The sequence below is a fragment of the Odontomachus brunneus genome, unplaced genomic scaffold (assembly GCF_010583005.1).
Source record: "Odontomachus brunneus isolate Ranch 3 - 2012 unplaced genomic scaffold, Obru_v1 Obru_scaffold_021, whole genome shotgun sequence".
In the NCBI taxonomy this organism is placed as follows: domain Eukaryota; kingdom Metazoa; phylum Arthropoda; class Insecta; order Hymenoptera; family Formicidae; genus Odontomachus; species Odontomachus brunneus.
In genome coordinates this window covers 502,338-527,442 of record NW_022639471.1, presented here as the reverse complement: position 1 = coordinate 527,442, position 25,105 = coordinate 502,338, and the positions used below count along the sequence as shown (strand labels likewise).

Sequence of the window (25,105 nt, the reverse complement as noted above, 5' to 3'; positions counted from 1 at the left end):
TCGAGATGTGCTATAAGAATATGCAATGAAAAATGGGGTGTTCCATTTAAAAAAATTAATGTGACCTTGACCTGACCTTCGCTACGCAACCCAAGGTCAAACTGATGTGATCAGTAAATACATTTTTTTAAACGCCACAACTTTTATCTGAAACATTTTTTTCTAAAATGCTTAGTTTTCGAGATATTTCACCGGTCCGGGACTTTTTGAACACCCTGTATATATGTATGTATATTATGTTGAAAACTTAAATATTCATATTTAAAGACCAAAACAATACGAATGTCCACACTGAAAGAAAAAATGTTTAGAAAATAAAAAATATTTCTTCGATACTAATAACAAATATTTACCTGTACTAATATACATATTCTCACATTGAGAAAACAATTTCTTTTAAATGAGGAAATATATATTCTCCCAAAATATATAATTGCTTTTTATAAAAGTGACTATTTTATTTAAACGAAAGAATTTAGATTTAAATAAATATGTTATTAGTATATCCACCGAAAAAAATATTTTTTACTTTTCAGATATTTTTTTTTTTAGCGTAGATTTAAATACGTATCCGGAGATTATTATATTGTATGTGTGCTAAAATTTTGAGAACTCAGCTGCATAAAACAAGTAAAAAGAATTTGTACGCTTCATTTTTTTGGAGATGGCTCGGTAAGAAAAAAAATGTTAGCATGACGTATCGTTGTTCCATTAATTTCAATTGTTGTCGCGGATAAGCGCGAGATTTGTACGCATATTTCAGTGAAAATCCACCTTAAATACGAACTGAGGAACCTAAGAATAAAGATACCGAAGATGAATCTTGCATATTACAGACTCTATCCGATATTCCGACTCCGCACGCTTCATTTACCACTCTACCTTTAACTTGCAGAATAGTATTGACCGTTCCAGTTTCAAGATATATTGCTCTATTGTAGTACACGCGTTCGATAAATTTGCAGTGTCATTGTGTAACACGTGTGAACGTATAGGTATGCATGGAGCACGTTGCTCCGAGTAATTGCGATGTCACAAATTGCAGTTCATTATTACGTCCGGTTATTATTAGAATCATTAAATGTTTGCGCCGAAACCGTGATACACGAGTGCGCCGAAACCTGCGAATTCGTTGCGACTCATCGTCGCGAAAGAAAGTCGTGCGATCGTACCGTACGGCCGTACCGTAACTTGTGAGCAATATCGAATCGAAATACATTGTTCCGAAAAACAAAGAAAGGAAGCATGGCACGCATGTGTAGCGGAACGTACGGTATTTTGACCAAGCGATTTCGTGCAGTGCATATACCGGCTTGGACGTCATTCAACTTTTTGCTCAAAATTGTGGCAAGCAAAGAAAACAAGAGAGAAAGAGAGAAAGGAAAAAGCACGTGCATAACTGCACGTTACGTTGCTAATTGAATGCGTGCTGCCTTTTAACTCGACGAGCAAAGGATTTATTCCCGTCAGTCGATTGTCAGTCACGCCGCCGCGAATTGCTTATCACGCGTCGCACGACAACAGCTCTCTCTCTCTCTCTTTCTCGTGAGAGCGATTCCGTTAGTAAATCGAGCATCACTATTGCGTAAGAAATCAGGATAGATCAGTGTCGAGGGACGGTCATCGGTACATGTCGTCGTCGACCGTAACGGTACGGAGGACGATTGATCGAATATGTAACGCAACGGCGCGCATCTCGATTTCGTACACGCGACCCTTGTCACCGGTACACGTCTCGAAAAAAAATAGAAAAATAAAAAAATTAATTAATCGGAATTCGACGACGTGTCGTAATAATTTTAACAGATAGACAGACATTTGTATATGCTTAGGTTTAGCCCAAAAACAGCACTTCAGCTGTCTCGAACACTTTACTGAAAAATTACTATAGAATTTTATTACGAGTAGGTCGACATTTTGCAATGACTGACTTTTCACTTTATATATGCTATTTATATCTGAAAATTTGAAATGTTATATTAAGAAATTTTATTAAGAATATTTCCAGCGAAATTTACTATATTTCTAGCAAGACAGAGCTTACTATCTCAAAATGTAAAATTACTCAATGACCCTTCTCGTTTTCTCGATAAAAAGCGCGATTCCACTGGAAGTCCAATAAAATCTGTCGGGTATTGACTGTAAGATGACGGTTTGCAACGGACGAATTCCATTCGACTCTTCATCTTTTGACACTCACTCGCGCGTCCCTAAGAAACGAGTCCTTTCGACTGCTGCAAGTAACGACAGTAGGATTCGAGTCTACGAAAGTAATCTAGATTAGGGACATTCCGGCCAGGGAAACGCTCTCATCCGTCTGAATAACTCGGACTCTTGAGTATCGTCGTGTATGCCAACTATTCCAGCCATTCCGGGAACTTTCACGGAGACTCGCGACGCGCGATCTCCGCCGTCGACTTCGCGCCACTTTCCGAAGTATCGAGATCTCGGCGGGTATCGACAAATTTCAGCCGGCAGAAGATAGATTCTTTTAATATCGTCGCGAAACTCCTGAAACTGTCGCGAGTCCGTCACTCGCGAGGGACCCGAGACTCTCTCGTCGCGATTGCTCAATGACGTGCGCCCGCATCGGGATCGTATCGACTTGCCGTAATCCTTCGCTCGCCGAATGAGCGTGATACAGTAAATACCTCGCTGTTGAGACCCGACTTCACTCGTTAAGGCAATGTAGCGTGCATGTCGGCCCGCTATTATGCCGCGCGAGAATGCCCCAGCATTTCGCTATTATCACGCACACAGAATATTCCAACTATTTCATCATTATCCGATTTTCCCTCCAAACATACGCGATGTAAATACATCGTGTTTAGCGTTCGGTCGCAATAGCCATTAGTGATTACGCGGCTTTTGTCGAGACACGGAGCATCGGGAATCCGATAAAAATAGCTGCTTGCCGAACTTCGTAACGACGCGGCGCCTTGCGAATCTTCGATCACTCTTGGAGCCCGGGGGAGAGGCTTCAACCTTTGCATGTCTGTGAAGCGGTCCCTAATACGAGAACACGTCGAAACCATGAGTAACTAAATGAAGCAAGGGTGAAGCGAACGGATAGGAACGCGAAAGTTTCGGAAGAACTTGCATCAGCCTGTTGGCGCACGCCAAGCGCGCGGACGTTTTCTCGTCTTCATGCTGGTGATTGTGTGTCCTTGAAGGGGCAGCCGTCGCGAAACTGGCAACGAGTAAGTAATCGGTTACTTCTAGTCGAATTACAGTACGTGTCTCCCGGTGCGCGTCTCGTTTTCCTCTTATTCGGCGCGCCACAACGAGAGGTTCCTCGAGAATCAGTCGATGCGGTACCGACGACGAAAATTTCAAATAAATCCGAAGAGAGAGATGCTCTCCTCCCGGTGAGAAATACTCTCTCTACCTATAAGCTCTTATCATCTTCATCCCTGCGCGCTGAATCGAGTGGAAAATGAAGAATTTCCGCGGCGAAAGCGTGCGAGTTTCTCATCGTTTTGTCCCATAGGAATTTTTGTACTTCCTAGTCCCGAGCTAGAGTCGTTCAACACGATTTTTCCACGAACTTTTGCAATGCAATATTTATATACCAGTGTCGGGCAGATTAATTAATCAATGAAAATATTCTTTAACTGAAACAATCGGCAGCTCAATAATCGAAATTGATCGATTGTCGCAAATAAAATTAACAGATTGATGAAATTTATTAACCAGTGTACAGTCACATAATCATATTAAATTTCAATTAATGATTGATGTTATCAATCGATGAAGTTATTTGTGATTTTACGTATGACGACTGATTTGATGAAGTCTAGATGATTGATTTTTCGATTATTTGAGTTAACGAAAATTTCAATCGACTAATGCCCTCAACGCTGACATTTACACTTTTGCTTATGAATTGTAGTGCTACTAAATTACTTGTACAGCTCGGATTTAAAGATTTGACAGCTCTCTCGAATCTGTCAACGTGCAAGCTCAGAGGTTCGCAGTCTCGTTCGCACTCTGCGAATGTTCATAAACTTGTAAAAAAAAAAAAATGTCGCAAACCTTATGCAAATGACTATACTTGCAACGATAATTCCTCGTGTAACGTATCTTTCCTACGAAAAAAAGAAAAGGAAACTATTCCACCTTCCCATCGAACACAAGAGCGGGTAGATTCGACAGACGCGAGCTCTAAGAACATACGCAAACACAGTGATGCATTCTCGCTAAGCCGCTCCTGTCCCAGCGAAGCCGCGTAAGATCTAAGGAGACGAAGGAGTACTGGCGTCCCTCGTGACTGATCCTCCCCGTCGTCTTACATCGTCTACCTTCACCCTTTCTCTCTGTCCTTCTTCCCCGTTTCGCCTGGCGGTCCTCGCTCTTGCGCCTCCTTCGATCCGTTCAAAGATCGTAATTCTTGTTTTGCTCGCGCCTCACAGCCCGCCATCACCATCGTTTTCCCGCGTCTTCCTCGTCTGCGTGTTCCTCGTCTTTGCCCGCCTTTCCTCGCAGCTTCTTTCCTCTCACGGAACTGTCCGCGGCTCTCGGCCGGTCTTGATCCAGTCGAGTCAATCGGCAACTCTTCGAGCGGGACTTCCGAGCTCCGGGAAAAAGACCCGTCGGTTTTCTCGCGGTTTTTAGGACTCTCGATTGAAAGGGGCAATTCGAGTATCCGTCGTTCGACGATAAGAACCGCTCGGAGCGTCGCGGTTACAAGGTTCACGCTAAACTTGCGCTAATCACTCAGATTGTCGAGCGTGCCAAAAGTTGCCCAAAGGAAAAAGGGCAAATAATAAAACTCGAGCTTCGGGTTATATCGGAAACCTTGTTCTCGAGAGGACTTCGCGTCGCGTTGCACCTGCAGCTCATAAGAAACGGCTGGAGATGGCTCGTCGCTTTCGTAATAATCCCATTTAATACCCGGAAAAACATCGCCGGGCCGCTATGCCGGATACCATCAACGGGCGCAATTAGGAGAGTTTCGTTCGCAAACGAGACAGAGGCGAGATATTCGCGACGTCTCCACCCTTGTCGAGGTAACACCTGCTACTACTACTGCCGCTGCTGCTACTATCACTATCATCACTACTACTTGCTGCAAAGAGTCGACAATGGAAATTACAATGAAGATCGCATATTCGCGTTCGCAAGTTCGGAGTCTCGTAGACCCGAACGCGCTAATACGCTTCTATTAATGTTACAGCGCACTCGAAAGCATGAACGTTTAATAAAAAAAAAACTGGATTGATACATCGTGAATGATTTCTCAAAACGATCTTCGCTTTATCGTTAAAGACTAATTATTCAAGCAAATTTATGTGGAAAGATCATCGAATTCCCTATCCTAAACTTCAATTTTTTTTCCAATTTTTACTTTTTCTATTGTTTTTAAGCCCGAAATGCGCACAGATCGCAGCTGATTCTCGCGTCACCCGGACTTGCGAGCACATAAAACTCCAAAGCGAAGAAAGATCTATCTCGACCGAGGGGGCGGGTGACGACGGGAAGGAGGAGAGGGCGCGAGATCTCCGCCGACAAAATAAGAAAAAGTTCGCGACCGTTAGCCGGTCGCCTGCAGGTGACCGCGTGCGTGCGTGAGTGCGTAAGTGCACGTGTACGCCTGCATGAGAGACGATGCGGTCGGCTGATGCAAGTCCGGCGCGGTCTCTCATGATGGAAAGGCAGGCGGGCAGGCGAAAGAAGAATTCAGGGTTGAAAGTGTGTAAGTATAACGAGTCGTCGCGTCTGGAAGGCCGATTACAGTCACGAGGAGAGGAGAAAAGAAAAGAGTGGTCGCGCGAGAGACGAAGAGAGCGGAGGAAGCGGAGGAGAGGAGGTGGAGAAGGGATAATTGGACCCAACGGGAGTGCATGAGCAGGCTGATGCAACAAGCGGGGCCTCTGGCCGGCATTTCCTTCACGGAAACGCGTCTCGGCAGGAAGTTAAGCGTAAAACGCCCAATTATTGGCACCCAATTATTGATCCCCCTTAGTCGCCGATACCCTAGAGAAGTCTGCTTTTTCTTGCTATACCAGTATTTCACGGTGTTTTAGCTGTGAGATACTTTTTTTGGAATCATCGGCAAGAAGTTCAACTGCGATGCTGATCGCATGATAAACCAGGCTTCTTTCTAAAGTGTCAAAGAGATAATTAGTGTTTTACCCTGAATGAAAAATTAATGCTATCTCGCGAAATATCGAGGACTGTTTCGTCTTTTTGCGCACGATGCTAATTAGTCGATTAGTGGAGTGAAATCATTTTCTTCTCCTCAAGTATGTTCCCTTCCCGTTCGCGCGAGAGCTCGAGAGCTCTATATCGTAATGACGAGATATCGCAGTTCCATATCCTTATCATTCGAGAGAATATGACGCATTTTTCCCACCAGCGTCGGAGGAAGAGTAGAGCGTGTATCTCATTCTTCTTCGTTAAGACATAGACACAAGCGTGCCGAAGAGATACGATGTTGAAGCCAGCAGGTTCGTCTTTCAGGGACGCACACAAAGAAAGCGGTTGAGTGACCGTCTCGGATGGTCCCATTATATGATAATTGTATCGCGATATTTCTCGAATAAGATGACTCAAGTCAAACCAGATAAATCACTATATTCTTGGATATCAATCGATTAAAATTTTTTATCTAAAAATAATCGTCAAATAACCAATAATCAAAATTAATCCAATCGTCACATATAAAATTATAAATAATCTAAAATAATATAAAATAATAAATAAATAATATAAAGCAATAAATAAAATAATATAAAATAATAAATAAATTATAAAGTAATCAATAAATAATTATAAATAACTAAGAAAATTAATTTATATTTGTATTCAAACTTTGATATGACTGATTATACACAGATTAATAATTAATTTCATCAATTGATTAAATTATTCGCGATTACATTGTCGATTGTTTAATTTGGATTATTCACTTGCCTATTATTTTAGTCAAAGAGAAATTTAATCGAGTAATTCCCAACGCTGTCTGATAATAATGAAACAATTATTGGAATTATAATTAATATATCCCATGTATTACTTTACATTTAATTTGAATAAAAAGAAGTTTTTAATGGCTCTAAAAAAAAATTTGCTGGACACACAAAATCCCAACATCAGTAAAAGGGAGTTGAGGCAGTCCCTTGAAAATTTTAAAAACAACTTAAAAAGTGTCGCGCTAATTACATTGAAAGTTATCATTATGAGACGTTGAAATTGCATTTATCTGTACTAATGTTAGTAATTACAGCTCCTCTAGACCTCACCTATTTCCAAATATTCCAAGAAACAATGCTTTACGGAGCAATGCTTTTTCAGGCTAAATGTCTCCTCGAATTTCCTCCACGACAATGATTCTCTTTTTTTCGGGACTTCATGTGTTCAGTAAAAATTTTTACGTACGCTCCTGTGATCTTCGTTTTCACGGCGAAAAGCTCCGGCAAGCTCTCGAAGACCAACGCAAAGGCCGTAAATCTCAAGGTGGAAGGCTCGAGAACGCTTTTTCCGCCAGCAGAAAGCAAGGAAGAAGAAAGAGAAGGGGGAGGAACAGGTGAAAAAAGCAAGGGAACGAACAAGATGAGAGGAAAACGGTAGAAAATGGCGAAGTTTCGCGCGAGCCTCTCGCAGAAATCAAGTAATTTCTCATGGGACACCCGCGACTCTCTCTCTCTCTCGCTATTGTCCTGTTCACCGTTGGCCGAAGAAACGGTTATCCCAAGCAAGAACGAACGTGATGACGAAGGGAGAGCGGAGAGCTGTCTTGTCGCGACAAGATGACGAGGGAAAAAACAACCGCCAACTTGACCCGCTTATTCGCGAATCACGTTCGCGCGAAAGACAATTTAGGAATAACTTGGAATTTAATCAAATTTGCATCTCGATAAACAAGCGCGATAAACAGATGCTTCCATAACAGCCACGATTTATAACCGAGCTCGTTCTCTTCCTCTTAGAAACGCGCTCCTTGTAATTCCAGACACAAAATCGTACCGAGCGAGTTCCTTTATTTTCCTATCGGGAAACGCGGAAACGAGGTCAATTCGCTCTTACCCGTTCTCCGGGAGAATCGACAAGAAGTCATCGATCACCCCGTTAAATGCATTCGCATTCGTCACTCTTCTCGGCTATTTAACCGTCGAGTATCGTTATATATACGTTCGTATACGGACGCGAATCTGGGAAGAATAAGAAGCGACGCGGATTTACGATTTAGCGAACTTCCGCTGCGCTTATTCCCTCTGGTCTTACTTTAACGATCTTCGAGAGACTTAATCACCGCGAAATAATTTCCTCAAATAGAACTCTAAGAAATAGCGCTCTCTTTCTTCATTCGACGCAGCAATCAATTTGCATTTTGTTGAAATCATGTTAAGAAATTCGAAGGAATGCAAACCAATTGCGAATAACTAAAATTAATATATATTGAATAAAATTACAACACAGAGTTAAAATAAATAAAAGTAAGAATAATTTTCACTTCAAATGTAATTTGTACACGTACACCCTGATACAAAACCGCGGACATTTAGTACTCGCGAATACTGACGGGCAAGATTTCGCGAGGAAATAATTCCACGGGGAGCAGGAGAAAGCGTGAATTTTCTATAGTGGACGCGCGCGAAAAAATTATACATCTCGGCCGTGGGTTGCAGCAATTCCGGAGTAACGGAATTACTACGACAGGTGTGGCGAAACGCCGCGGCGAATGTAATCCGGCGCGATTCATAATCGAGCGCTTTCGTCCCGCGTTTTCTGTTTCTTTTTTCTTTCTTCGGCAGAGTGGAAGGATGAGAGGAGATGTGTCGCTCGCCAAAGCGCCGGATAATCCGCGAGAGTCGGCCTCGCGCGAATCGGCAAATGCGCGCGACGTATATCTTGACTCATTGCCCGCTTCTCTCAAGAGACACGCTGATTCCGACATTATAACAAGATTTAAACACGTCGACTGTCACGAAGGTCATCAGTGGCTGGCGCTACGATATTGTCGAGTTTCACTAATTTGCGTACAAAACTGAATCAATTGTACAATGAGTTGCAAAACAATTTAGAGACAATCAAATTGGGAGCCTATGGCAAACTGTCAAAACTGAAAATTATTATTGTGATGGGCTTGCCCAGTAATTCTATTATTAATTATTATTATCAATTTTCATATTCGTATTATTATAAATTGTTACTATTTATGTTCCTAATTATATACGATTAATTATATTATTATTGCGCAAGAGTTAGTCGGCAATTACTCTCAATTTCAGCAGTGTTTGGTGAGCTGCCAACTTCATCGTGTCTAAACCGTCTCGCAACTCACTGTATATAGAGAAAATATTGTGGTATAAATTTCAACAAAATTCCTACAATTTTAGACCATACAGAATCACGACTAAGTCAAAACTTTAATCTAAATAAATAAACCTAAATGGGTAAATTAAAATAAAATTACTACATATTTTTTTTTAAATGTTATGCAAGTGTCTGACTGTTTATTACAAAATTACTGTAATTTCTTGAATATTTTATATCATACTGTAAAAAATCTCGCGTACACAGTACGTAAAAAAATGTTTCAAAAAGTCTATTCTAAATTTTGTGTCGAAAATAACTCATTCATATATTCATTCGTGTATTATTTACATTATGTATAGACTATCACATAATATAAATAACACACGAGTTAACATATGAATGAGTTATTTTCGATATAAAATTTAAAATGGACTTTTTGGAACATTTGTTTACGTATTGTGTACGCAAGATTTTTTACAACATATACACATATTTGATAGATTGTGTCAAATTACTTCTATAATAATTTACACTGCAATTTCAGTCCAGCTTTTCAAAAGACATTGCAAAAACGAATTTTAACATAAATTTTACCACAATCAATTCTTTCCCGTGTATGTAACAAATTCAATATATTTCGACTGGTAGCCAATGAAACGAGCTAACAAATACATGCATCATGAGTTGCATTTGTTCAGCGTATTTTTAATAATTCAAACTTTTATTGGACATTGAAGTCAATTGAATCAATGGAAATCAGCGCGACAGCCAATGTGTTAACGAGGTTTGCACGCAGCTTAAACTTCACTCTCGGCGCGCGCGAACTTACACGATAACTAGCGCGGGATTTTGCGGCGAACTAGATGATAAAACGTCATGAGTGCGTATCGCGATACGCAGCGATTAATCGCTCGTGTTAATTTCATCTGGGTCAGCCCGGTGACCCGTCGGACGTCGTTCAGATGCGCTTTCGCAATTCGGCGCAGTAAAAACCTCACCGGTGCTATCCGGCGCGAAGTGCGTCGAAAGTCCGATCCGGTTTTGTAATGCAAAGCTCGGTATCGCTGCACTTGACATCCGCGGTCCACGAACTGTGTCAGCGGACGTCTTCGGAAGGCTTGCTTGTAATCAAAGCCGAACAAAGATCAATCGTGATTCCTTTTCGCGCGTCTTATCGGCGACGGATGAATTGCATAATGCCGTGACGGCGCTGTGAACTGCGTCATCGTTCGCATCGCGGATTAATCGCGAAGTTTACAAGCTAATCTGAATTCAAAGTCGACAGCGCGAAGAAACAAAGACGCACTCGGAAATAAAGACATGATGACACAAAAACTACTGACAGCAAAAACATCTAAAAAAAATAGTAAATATACGTTTGATGTGGAACCTAATGACAATTAAAAATTTATTTAAATTCGCTTATTTAAATAGAATAAACAATTGCTTTGTAAAAAGCTGAGGTTTTCTTAACCCTAAAACTCTAAACATGGATGAAGTTTAGGCAGATATTTCAAATGTTATTGTTCTTAAAAACATGTTTTTTCCTTATAATTTTTTTTTCAATTTTATTGAATCAATAAAATATCAATAGTAATAATAAAATCAATAGTAATAGTAAAAATATCAATATATAGATTTGTATTCCTTGATATTTTCTACATCGATAAAAAAAAAGGATTGAATATTGATAATTTTTCCGGGAGTTATAAGCAAATGAAAATGCATTGGGTCAAATTTACTTATATTTAGGATTTCAGGATCCTAGAGTTAAGGTTTTCAAGAAAATGTGTATATTTTCTTATTTAAAAAATATTTTATATTAGTATAAGTAAATATGTTATTATAGTATATCCATCGCGAATAAATATTTATCATTTCGTATTTTTTCTCTCAGTATGTACAGACGACAATTATATGTGTTTTGTGTATGTATAATTAAAGTATATAGTTGAATATACTGTTTTATTTAAATTAATTAACTGTTTTTTTAATTAATGCATCTGCATATTTAATTGCAATAACTACGAGACGGTTTATTAAAACATACACATTACAAGTTCATATTTTCTCAGATGTCATCTATATTCCAGCTGCCATTAGTCATGTTCTCCTCTGAATACGCGTGTTTTTGCTTTCTCATAAGATCTCGTACAAGTGATATCTCCATGAATTAAGTCTACTAATAATTAATGATCCGAAGCTTAATTTGATTTCTTTTTTATGCAAATTAGTCGTATCCATAATCAGCCTCGATTTTTGTCGCCAAGCACGTCACTGCAATTGCGTCAACTGCAATGACCGTTAGTGCGCGTTACCTAACACGCAGCGGCGCATGCCGCTATCCGGATTAAAAAATCGCCCGACGTGCAATAACATTTCGTAGCGTGCGCCGTGAGTGGCGGAATAATCGGCCTGCAAATATAACAAGCGTACGCGCAGAACGCGAATATAAATCGTACGATTCTGCAGTGACGATGCAAACTGCGCGCCATTATTTGTTGTTAGGTCGACATCAAATCGGCTTGTCATATCCGCGGAAACGCGACGAGAGGATAAACTCGTCACTGAGAATGTATTGGAGGAACGATCGTCCTCCTTGTCTCGATGAAGAGAAGCCCACTGTGTTGCGTATCACCATCGTTCGCTAAACGCGAAAAATCGATCGTTTTCCCGGGGAAAATCGGCGCAACTGGCTGTAATGTATACTTCTACGCGCGGTAATGTAAAAGATAATAGAATTAGAGTTCACGACTGAGATGTGCGCGAGATCTCAGTTTCGGTCCTTCGCGGCGAAGGAAATGTCTCGGCTGCTCGCGAAATATGCACGACCCTGGAGAATCCGAAATTTTCTCGGCTACCACCGAGTGCGCTGCTGTATTCCAAAATATCCGCAATCCCTAAGCCGTCTGCACCGAACTTTTCCACGGACGTGACTTTGAATTTCGTTGTCGTTTCCAGCCACGCCACGCGACGCTAACTTGAAGAAATTTCGAGCCTGAGATTTCGTGGATAAAAATACTGTCTCCACGCGCCCCATTCGTAATAAGTAAACACCCAAAAATATATGATCTCATTTTTATGTAGCCTCAGAACGATTCCTTTAAAAATAAAAGGAAGAAATTTCAAGACTCAAAAAGGACTCTAATTGCCCAATTTTCCTGTAATTTCTGCAATTTTAAGCAAGAACTCTTATCAAAGGAGTATACCTCTTCTAATGAAGTAAATCATATATTATTCGAAAATCTATCAGGTATTATTTTAACTTTTTTTTCTCCTGAATCAAGAGGGATATATTTGCTTAAAGCAAGATATCCTTTTACTCGGAAAAATTTCTATTAAGAACAAGATTACTCACACTGTATGAAATTCCTCTCTGGGAATATTGTGCTTACAATATTTTTATTTCGGCATCAGAAGAATCCCCATCTTTTATATAAAAGAATTTCGCTAAAAACGAGATTACATTTTTCGATTATATTGCTTGATTATTTTGGATCGTTCTGCAACGCGCAATCATCGGAGTTCGGGAGTTCTAAACGTTCTTTATTGTCGCACGCTTTGTCACTTTCGACGGAGCGCTTTAACGTCGACCTCTAAACGACGCAGCTGCACAAAGATGCACGCGCGCGCGCGCGCGCTACATTGATTAATCTACTTCTTGCGACTGCTACTACTTTGCGACCGCTTTGAGAGGCCGTAAAACTCGATGCAATGTTTCGCGATGGGAAATGAATTTCCCTGTCGGGAAACATGGACACACATACACACACACACGGACGCGCGCCGGCACGTACACAGACAAGCGCGCGCGCGCGATACGGCGCGTTGCTCGCCCGAAAAGGACGGAAATTCAGCCGGCGAAGTGATGGACGCGCGCACACTCGCGTATATTTGAATAAACGACGACGCCAGATGATATAAACCCGCAGGCGCATATGCGCCGGTGTTTCTATGGCGCGGGCTGTAAATTTGTCGTCGGCGCGCCGTATACGCCACGGTGCCTTCGTGTCGACATTGTATCAGCGGAGAAACTAAAGGGCTAGAAGCGCAATTCGCGCCTCCCGCCCCGTATTCGCACGGGAGTATCTGAGGACACAGGACGGCAAAAAAATGTCCAAACGTGAACGATCGGACGTGCGGAAGCGCACTTTTACGTGCGACGCTGAACGCATTTGAATTGGTGATATTGAGAAACGAGGCTCTCCGCAATTTCGCGCTTTTTTCCAGAGAGGGAAAAAGAGAGAGAGAGAGAGAGAGAGAGAGAGAGAGAGAGAGAGAGAGAGGGAGAGAGAGAGAGGGAGAGAGAGCGGATCGATATCGCAAATCGGCTTGGGAATGATGTCTCGCTATCGCCGAATCGAGGATGAGCGGGTGAGATTATCATCGAATTACGGTAACAACTGATCGACAGATCAAGCGATCGATCGATCGATCGATCACCGATCAGCAAACCTGTGGTGAACCGACGGGGATCGGAAAGTGAAAACCGCGCGCGTGGAATTATGTAAAGCTATCGGGAGATGAAAATTACACGGTAGGGAAACTACGACGCAGGAAGCCGCTGTGAGTGTGTACTATGTGTGCGTGTATGCACGCGTAAAATGGGGGAAACACCGCGGCGGCGCCGAATAATCGTCGCTGCGTGCGTAAAGTGAAAAAGCGGGCGAAAAAATCCACGAAAGTCTAACGATTACGACGAGTGAAAGGAAATCGCGCGTATGATAAGAGCATATAATTAAGGCACTACGGCGCTTATACGCGGAGAGGAATGGAGCAAAACAAAGTGAAAAAAAATAGAAGAAAAAAGATATCACGCGGGGAAAACGCTGACGTGCTGCGTTGCCGATCGATCCCGTCGATCTCGGACTCGTCGCTCGATTAACTCTTTATAGCGTGGACTATTAAACTTCTGTCCGACTCACGGCGACATAACGGCGGTCATGTCTGCTCGCGAAAGGAAAAACACGCCGGCTCTTCTCCGATCTCGACTCGATCCGCGCGTCGGCGCGACCTGCGAGAGAAATCCGTCGCGATGTATCGGTTCCGAAATGTCGCGGGAAGGAGATATCTCGGGAAACGGGATGCGGAGCAATGCAATAGCGGCCCTTACAAATATTTCAAATTTCACTTGCAACAGCCGCGGCAATAGCTGCGCGCGATTCACATTCTCGCGCGCGCCGTATTTATTATTTCCCGCGCGTCTCGTATCGCGCGGCATGGCGGAACGTGTATTTTGATGAATTCAAACGGCCCGCGATAAATATTGACTGATATTTATTCCGAGCACAGCGCGCGACGCACGAGAGCAGTCTGACAACCGTAAACACGGCACTGTCGCGTGAAACGGAAACGCGACAACGCGCGTTCGACGCGCTACAGCGAGCATCTTCGCAGCGGACACGCGAGACTTTGATATTCCGTTGTGCTCTCGATACCATGTCACATCTTGGTTATCGCGTAATGCTCGGCGATAGGTATGCGCGCTGCAAAACTCAAGGAAAAACATTGCGCGCCGTTTTTGCGCCAGTACGCGCCCGAAGAAAGGCGCTCTGGTTGCGCTCTGCTGTTTCCTGCAATGCCGTATTTTAAGCGACAACTTTGGCCGAAAGAATTCCTGTTCTAGTCGAGTAGACTATCAATCGCAAACCTACTAGATATCATTGCAATTTTTTTCAAGATTGCGCCGTTGGTTTCTGAGATTACGTCTACGCGGATTGTTTACGTATTTCCCGCGTGATGAATGCACTGAGAAAAAAATATTTGGTATTTGTAACTCTAGTCACGCAGAAAAATAATTATGATAAATTATGATCGAAAAAACCATTTTTTTTATAAATTCTACAATGCCAGCAATAACAATTTTATATGCATATCACTAATACCAGTTTCATGTTGCGACAACCAAAAAGTATGATTGCGGTCAAAATAACTTTGTATAATCAGATTGACGATTTTTCTTTCTCAGTGCGCACAATTTTCTTTCATGCACGCAATATAAACTTTGTGGAATACTGCGAGTTATATCAAAATATACCAAAAAAGTGATTAAATTATAAGACAGTTCTATTATATGGTTGTGCGCGACAATGCACTAATGTTTTTGAAACAATAACTAAAAATCCACGTGGTTATTTGCAAAATGAGGATTTTTTTGTTCAGTCTGACCTAACAAACACACACACATATAAACACACGGCAGACATCGCCATCACAACTCATCTACTATATCGCGCGTGATTATTCTTCTCTGATTAACAACCCACAATTTCGCTTGTTCGCGAAATGATGGATGAATTTTACATTCAGTTTGATGAGTCCTATTTGCACACAACGGGTGTGTGATGAAATTGTCAAACATCTTGTATCAGAGTAAAATTCTACAGAGAATCTAAAGATGAGATTATATTTTTTGGAACTCGGAAAAAAGCAGAATACAAGAGAAGTATGTATCGCGATGCGTGGATCGATTTCGAATCACCGAACATGAACATCCCACGAACGTCCGGTTCCGGACGTGCGCTTTGGAATGCACACCCGCAAATTTTGCCACCGACCTTTACCCGCGCAATATTTAATGCGCGACCTGATTGGAGACTGATTGAAGCTAGATTGAAGGTTCGTGAGTGGCGGACGCAATTCCGCCGTACCGAATGTTAGAGCCGATTAAAGCTGAGCGCGTCGCGCGAATTACAGCGCGAATGCTGATTTGCTGTCTCGCGTCGAGAGAACGGCATGTGCGGATCCGTTCGGAACTGCATTAAGACGAAGTGCATACCCTTAAAGATCGTCCCGCATCGCTGGAGAATCTTCGTGAATGTCGAAATTCGATTACGGACGATTTTAGTTAGAGAAATGTGCTACTTTGCCAAGAGAAGAAAAGAGAGGGAGGGAGAGACGAGAACTGAAGAGAATAATCTCCGCGCACCAATCGAGTCACCTGTACCTCGTAAATAATTGGAAAGAAATGGCGCGCGCGTTGTGTCCCTCAGTTAAATCAAATAACGTGAGTAACTGATCAGAGCCAAAAGCGAGACGTTAGTTGCTAAATTTACATATGTTTGACAGTGTAATTGCACACGTCAAGGTTGTCTTAAGTTAGCATACACAGACAGAATTTTATAGCAAAAATTGCCATAGGATTTTGCGCCGAGGAATAAATCGATATTCTGCAGTAATTCACTATGTCCTTTCATTTCACGTGCACTACTTATATTTTAACTGAAATGTACTATTAAAACACCTGCTACGCTTCTAGCGAAATCTGCTATATTTCTAACAAAATTTACCATATTTCTCGGCAAGATAAATCTTACCAATAGTTTATTGCTTTGGATTATTAAAAACATAATGAAATTGGACAGAAAGAAAATATATAGAAAGAAAATATTTTCTTTACACTTGTGCATTTTTTCTCGTCAAATTAAAATTTTTTTTTTTTATAATTATTCCTCTATTTCTTTATCGCCCTAAACGAAACTCTTCTTATTAACTCCTTAAGTGGAGAATACCCGGAAAATTTCGTGATAAATTATGAAATACCTTATGATTTACTTAAAATATTGCATCTTTTAACTTATATTAAACACAAATTTTATATTCTAATAAATTTAATTAAAAAATTAATATTAAATAAATAAATTTTGTATTCTGTATATCAAGTTCATCGAAGAAAAGAAATCTAGATATACTTAAAAAAAAAAAAAAAAAAAAAAAAACAAAACAAAATAAAAAGACCGCCCTGAAGGGAATCACGCAGACCTTTTAAGTTTTCACTGAAGAGACTAATTTTTCTGTAAAAAAATATTTTCAATCTTGGCGCGTGCATTTACACTATCAAACATACGTAAATTTAGCAATTAACATTTTACGTTCGGTTTTAATAGACTAGCTATTCTCGTTGTTTGATTTTAATTTCTACGAGCCATTTGACGAGATGTGACTCTTTTGATTAAGTAAAATCTTGAAAACCTGCAGGAGACTCTGCACACAAGCCTTAGAGAGGACTCTGAGCAAAGATACGAGAGCGAATCTTGAGTTTCACTTCCGCGTCAATCGGACGGAAAGAAGTACGACCTGCGCGGAGCATTGACGTATACGTGTGATTTGAAAAATAAAATGAAGAAATACACGCGAGATAATCCGAGAAATAATATTGGAAAAATGAAAGCGACCTTCGGACTTTGAACCCTGTGCTGGCCGGGCAAAAAGCTGCCGTACGGTCACAAATGGAGCGATCAACGCAACTACACTCGATCCAAATTTCAAATAAGAGGTCGCGTTCAATCGCGCAGGTCGCACAAAGAGATAAGGCAATGCCCGTATTTGACGTATTTAAACACTCGAGCGCACACACGAGTCGAAAGTTGAGGACAAGTAGTTTCTTCGAGTTGACTTACTTTTGTGGCGAGAAAATCTGCGGAGCTTCTTGAAGAACGGCATACTTCCGACTTTTCCAACGATCGAGCACTGGCCACCGGCTCTCTTCGCTGACGTTGTGGAATCGATTCCCGATCCAAGAAACGAGACGAGAGTTCCTCCTACGCGAACAAGCCGACTCGAAATGCCCGCGCTGTGTCGTAGCGTTTTCCGCGTCCCTCCGACGGCGCGCGTACCACGCGTGTGTGTGACGCACGTTCGCCGAGTTTACTACTTATCCCCCGTCTGCACGCGTACGCCACATATCCACTTATCCCTACCATCTTCGCCCGCGACCCCGACCGGCATTCACTACCGCATGCTCCGCTCCGGGGATGTTGACAGTGTCGACAAGCGCTCGCATATCTCCCGATTGTTTATGTTTTCGCTTCCGCTTTCGTCTTCAGTGCTTCAATGGAGCAACCGTTCAACGCTTTCAACAATATTTACCCGACGAAATGTGATCGTAATTTTATATTCCCTTGTAACATCTCTTATTATTATCTCTCGCGGATGTATGACAGTGTTGAACATTAATCGATTAAAATTTTGATCGATTCAAATAATCGGCGAATCAGTAATCAATATTAATCAATTGTCATACGTGAATTGTCACAAATAACCTCATTACGATTAATAAAATTATTAATCAAACTTCGATGTGATTGAATATACATTGATTAATTTCATCAATCGCGGTGAAATTATTTGTGATTTTATATATGATAATTGATCAATTTTGATTATTGATCTGTCAATAATTATTTCAAGGAAAATTTCAACCAATTATTGCCCATATTGATACACGAGAGTACCAGTGTTGAGCAATTATTCGATTAAAATTGTAGTTGACTAAAATAATCGGCAAATCAATTATCAAAACTAATCGACCCTCATATATGCAATTACGAATAATTAGTCCACGAAATTAATTATTAATGAAACTTGGATTTGATTGATTATACAGATTATACTGATTAATAATTAATTTAATTAACCGATACAATTATTCGTGATTACATGCATAACGTTAATTTTCATAATTAATTTGGCGATTATTTTAGTCAACTAAAATTTTAATCGACTAATGCCTAGCACCTGAATTGCACTTGAAAATACACATGAAATTACAAACAACTTCAAGATAAGTTTGATTCGCCATCTTGAAATTTCGACTTATTGCCGGAAATTCTCGAAAATAACTGATGCCAGATTGGCTGGTTTAACGATATTAGCGCTGCCCGAAATTCTTTGCCTCCTTTCCCAGCACAATTCGACTTTGTCGGGTATATATATACACCGGTTATCGGAGACGTTTTATCGCCGATGCGATCTATCGAGCGTCTCCGCAAGGATTCAGCAAGAACTAACCGCACGGCGATCGTCCTCGCGGCCGTAAATAGAAAGGGGAGAAGAGAAAGAGCAGAAATTGAACAGCCCGGTCGGCGGTTGCGATACTTCAACCCCGATTCTCCGCTATCTGCAGAGCGAGGGTTAGCTTCTTCGATCGGGTTAGCTTGGCTCGACTATTCTTCGGGTATCCTCGGATCCGTTTACTTTACGACGGACTTTGAGGCGAAGCACGAACCCCGATAGGGGCGGCGAAGCGGGGCAGGACGGGCAGAAAGGGAGAAAAACGAGTATAAAAGTAATTGTCGGGCGGAGCCGGGGATAATTGGCGGGAAAACTCAATTAGTTTGCCGTTCGCGCGACTTTGTTAGTTGTCGGAAAGTTCGAGGCTGGGTCGCCGCACCCCGAGACCTCGGGTTGGAACGGAAAGCCGGCGCGTTGCAATCCGGACCCGACTTCGCTCGTGAAAAGCGCGCGATTCTCTTCTCTACCACAGAGAGAACTTTCGAAATCACGAAATTGTGTGTTCGCGATACATTTGCCTTATGTAAGCGATCTGCTTCTACCGAGTCGACATTCGAGTGTTCCCCTCCCTCCCCGCTGCTACTTTCAAAGTATCGCACACGTTGTACTGCGGTACAAAGATACGGCTAAAGCGCGCGACTTTGGCCTTCTTGCCGCACGGAACTTGACAAAGTGCTTGTAAATAGGCATAAAACGCAATCTCAAAGTATAATTAATTTAGTGAGGGAGGCAAGGAGAGAGCGCGAAACAGATGTCACCTCCGCGAACTCGATCTACATAGTTGGAAACAGGCGCACGGAGTTTGAGAGCTTGTCGAGCTTACCATGCGGGAACTTTCGCGACACTTTATGTAATGCGCTTTTGATTAAAGTTTTGCGACACTTCGGATTAATATTGGACATTGCCGAGAAAATCTACAATTCCGCGTTAGCCACCGGGCCGGGATATCCATTTCATTTATATACATATATATATATATATATATATATATATATATATATATATATACACACACACACACACACACACACACACACACACACACACACACTTCAAGATTTTCTTCCTCCTTCAGGAACTCTAACTTTTTTAATTATCAAGATAAATTAAGTGTACCAAAATGTTTGTATCATTAACTAATAGTAAAAAGACACACTCATTCACGACGGATAAATAAAGCTCTAAGCACCCGAACTTCCTAACATTTATACATTCTCAAGGAGATCAGTGTATATTTAATATATATAAAAACTAAAGCCTTACATAACGCTTCTAAATAGCAAAAATATACACAAAATGTTACTTGTAAGTTCTATTAGGTGTACAACTTTGCTTCCGCCGTTTTTTTTCCAAAATTCGAGGCTTAATTGTAAAAATATATAATGGTTATACATTTATGATTAAATATATGATAAAATATATAATGGTTATACATTTATGATTCAAAGTATTGTTCATCGCTGGCCACTACTTTCCCATAGTAGAATTTCCCATTTCAATATTTCCAAATATGTCTTGACCACTTTCGCAACATGGGGTTGAGCATTGTCATGCTGCAAAATCATGTATTGCGGCCGTTTGTCTTTCAATGCTCGGCTCAAACGCATCAATTGCGTTCGATACCGATCGCCTGTGATTGTTTCAGTCGGTTTTAATAGCTCATAATACACTACGCCGAGCTGGTCCCATCAAATACAGAGCATGACCTTGGAGCCGTGAATATTCGGTTTGGTCGTCGACGTGGAAGCATGGCCGGGAACTCCCCATGATTTTCTGCGTTTGGGGTTATCGTATACCTCCAAGCGTCCCCAGTCACAATGCGATGCAGAAATCCCTTCCGTCTTTGCCTTTCAAGCAACTGTTCACAAGCAAACGCCGTTCAACATCTCTCGGCTTCAATTCGTACGGCACCCAATTTCCTTGCTTCTGAATCATTCCCATGGCTTTGAGGCGTTTTGAAATGGCTTGTTGAGTCACTCCCAATCGTGCCAATTCTTCTTGATTTTGACACGAGTCTTGATCAAGTAATGCCTCCAATTCTGCATCTTCGAAAACCTTCTCTCTTCTACCGCTATGCCGGTCTTCGACGTCAAAATCACCGTTCTTGAAGCGTTGAAACCACTCACGACACGTTCTTTCACTAATAGCGGCCTCACCATGAGTATTTGAGAGCATTCTATGAGCCTCAGCCGCAGATTTCTTCATATTGAAGCAGAAAATTAAAACCTCCCGCAAATGACGAGAATTTGGCTCGTAAACTGGCATTTTCAATCGAGAATAACTTTATAATGCAGACACAAATCGACTAATGTTTCTATGTTATGTTGACAGATGCCCAAGTTTATTGTATGACGTCTATAATCTATTTATTTCGACCACCACTTACCGCTAAAGCCATCTATATGAAAACGGCGGAAGCAAAGTTGTACACCTAATAAAAAAAAAAGACCTTCAATCCAGCAAAAGTAGTAGGTTAAATAGAATCGCAAGAGATTGATACAGACTGAAGAGTATCGATGAAGACGTCAAATAGAATATTGAAGTCGAAAGTTGGGTTAGCATTTCGATTCAGGTGAATAGTTCAGGTAACTTTAGCGCACCAAGTGCAACATTTTTTCTACCACGACGAATTGCGACGACTCGGCATTAAAATATTTCGCGCATGCTGTTAAGACAAGGCCTCCTCCTGCGGTGCTTCTTCGCCGTTGCGACTCGTTTATGGAAAATGAATACAAGTTGTCCGAGGAGAGCTAGTTCCGCGGCGAAGTTAGAGCTCGCTCATCTCCCATTCGTAACTTTTGCTACGGTTCGAGCTGCTACGTCGTCTACGTCGCTTGCCGATTAAAATTCGCGAGCGGCATAAGGGAACAGCTAACAGTCAGGGCCGCGGAAGCAAAGCTCAAGTCGCTGCGAACGCGTCGTTAAGCCGGCGATTATTCCACGGCCGAGAGAAGAATCATGCAAAGTCCTCGCGTATTTCATTAAAACGCTCGTCAAGGGAAATTTGAATATTGCCTGGTTGAAATGTGACTCTCGCGGCGTCGCTGACTCGCCCAGCGAAACGGAACGGCGGCTTTACAATTTTCGGAATTAACTCTCTATAAAAGCAGACCTCGTACACGAAAAAGATCGCACTTTACGCTCGCGCGACTTATCTTTTCACGAGGAATCGTACGGCCGCCGGACTCTCTGTACATTAATTAATATTAATTAATGTAACCAAGAAACCATACAGTTCACAACTGCAAAACTGAATCCCTTCATGTCCAGTGTGAAATAACGGACGGGCTATTATTTCATTTTTGAAAGCACGTAACACGAGAGAGCTCAGCTCCCCTTCTTCCAAAAAAATCCCCTTCGCTCCCGATATTAAATCAGCCTCGCCGTATAATCCGTTCAATTTTCCATGAGAGCAGCTCGACTGCAAATTTGTCGAGGGTTACCCACTGTTAATTCCCACCTTCCCAACCGCACGAAGTATAAAGCGAATGTACAAGAGGGACCCACTTATAAAACCGATAACAAGCGTCGATCTGCGGCTATACGCTCCGTCATTCGCGGAACGTATTCGTTTCGCCGCCCGACTCCACGGCACTTCATGCGATTAACTAATTGCCACGATTTAATTCAGCGATCGGCTGAAAATCGTCCGGAATTAAAATTGCCGGTAACGAGCGCGTACGAACGAACTGGGCGCGCAAAACGGCGAGAATCGGCCGTCCTGTATTTGCGCTCCGCAAGGAACACTTTAACCTGAATACGAAGGTCCATATTATCTGAGTTAATTTCGCGGTAAAGCGTCCTTACATCTCAGCATCGATCTTGCGCGCCTGCTTGCGCTGCATATTGCAGAAATAAAGGAGTCGTTCGAGTAACGTTTCACCAACCACATTCTCCGATCGCGCGATCAACACGAAGCTTGAAAACTGGAGCTAACAAGTAAACATACCCAAAAGTTACGCTCCGATTTCTTTCTAATTTAGCATAAATGTAGAAGTATAAAAAATATTTAGGTCATATTTTTTCATTTTGGCCCACTTTGAGTTTTTGCCACGGGCAATTTATAGCTTTTTAATGTTCTTGCTCCTATCATCAATAAGTGCAATAAAAATGCATAAGAAATAAAATTGAATATTGAAGATATAGACGTTTTTGGTTTGCTGATTATGAAAAGTCAAATGTGTAAAATTATTTGTATAAGTAATAAAATGTTTAAACAAAACATATAAAAAGTTAAAAAAATTATTTATACAAATAAATTCTTGGTTTGGCCGAGATTCAAACCATTTTTCACTAATTTAACACAGATTTAAAATATTTCGGTTGGAATCTCGGCTAAAAAAATATAGAATGATTTGTGTCTCAGCTATACCGATTTTGTTAAAATTATTTAACTATATCTTGTATTCAATTTTATTTCTTATGCATTTTTGTTATACTGATAATCGATTTTTCTCAGTGTATTATAGCATAGACGTTAAATGGAATATATTGAAGTCGAAAGTATGGGATAAAAAATTCCGACTCGGATATGTTTAAAACACGTGAAAACTGAATTTCTACTTACAAGTAAACCTATCCAAAAGATACACTCCAATTTCTTTCTAATTTGACACCAATGTAGAAGTATAAAAAACATGTAGATCATATTTTTTTCATTTTGGCCTACTTTGGCCTAGTTTCACGAACAGTTTATAGCTTTTTAATGTTCTCACTCCTATCATTAACAAGTAACGTCTATGCTATAATAAACTGAGAAAAATCGATTATCAGAACAAAAGTACGTTTGTTGTTTGACGATCGTTAAGAAAAAAGATCGAACAGTTATGTTATAAGTAGTTTCTTATCATTTGACATTTTAACAAACATATGTGCATTGCTTGAGACACATTTATTCTCATCCATTTAAGATAGATTAGTTATACCTCCATTACAAAAGTGTTGTTTAGGGCCTTCGCACATAAATTGACATAACAGTAACGTAAAACATACTGTAAGAATTGACCAATTACAATCAAATATTCGTAAAAATGGTGACTACGATTCGACGATTCTCAACGTGATTGGTCAATTCTTACGGTACGTCTTGAGTTACTGTTATGTCAATTTGTGTGCAAAGGCTCTTAGAGCAACAAATTGAAAGTAACAAATCATTTGTTTCCATTATAGGGCTACTTGTCTCATATCCACGAACTATTTGCTGCTACTGATATTTTGTAAAATATTTGTAAAAGTTAATATAATATTGTATAATATTTTGTCAAAATTAACAAAACTTTTTCTCTCAGCACAGCCTTCGCCAACCTCTTTTGATTCTATTTAACTTATGCCGAGGTAAAGTTCTATTTAATTTACGTTTGCCTCCTCTGTATCACCTGCGAGTGGCATTCTGTGCTTTTTCTGCAACTTAGAGGCGCTAAGCAAAACTTCAGTTTTTATGTGTATTATTTTGACATTGATCCACCAGAATATACAGATGTTAGAAAGTTCGGGTCAAAAGTAGGGTGAAAATTTCGACTTTGGCACACACTCCTCAACGGCACAGACGTAAGCGCGTATATTCGGCGCATTCGCGAGTGTCTTTTCCCCGCCACCGAAATATCCTACGTCGATACGTCGCGCAAAAAAAAGTCACGGGCCAAAGTCGTTTATCGTACTTCCGACACACAGCTCGAAAGTTCGAAGCCCCGCGAAGCTGCCGCAGCAAAAAGCGGATTTTTTGCGAAAGAAAACCTCGCCTCGATACGCCCAGCACGTTCCCGATGGAGGTAGGAGGTGGACGGGGAGAAGGAAAAAAATGTAAAAGAAAAAGAAAAGGTACACGTTGGACTTTTATGAATCCGGGAGCGTTTTACCTCGCGCTCGTTTGACCTCGTCGACTCCGGTCGTTACGTCGCTGCTGCCTCCGTCGCGTTAATTTCTCTCCTACGTGGCGAGCGCGAATCGCGATTAACCATTAACCGGGAGCATAAATTCTCGGCGACTCACCATCACCGACTATCATCGTCTACTTCCGCCCGAATGACAGAGAGAGAGAGAGAGAGAGAGAGAG

The 25,105-nt window shown here is 41.2% G+C and overlaps 1 protein-coding gene across 2 annotated transcripts in view; it reads right to left on the bottom strand.

Annotated features, from left to right (window-relative positions):
* The window catches only part of LOC116842111 (low density lipoprotein receptor adapter protein 1-like), a 92,265-nt gene that overhangs the window by 61,785 nt on the left and 5,375 nt on the right, over window positions 1–25,105 (bottom strand). Inside the window, exon 1 of one of the 2 annotated variants that reach the window (XM_032810842.1) lies at window positions 17,661–19,934. The exons of the other annotated variant lie outside the window; for it this stretch is intronic. Within the exon in view, the coding sequence (XP_032666733.1) occupies window positions 17,661–17,703 (43 nt within the window). The 5' untranslated portion in view covers window positions 17,704–19,934. Of the gene's footprint in view, window positions 1–17,660; window positions 19,935–25,105 lie in introns of those variants that run through there. 2 annotated transcript variants of the gene reach the window in all.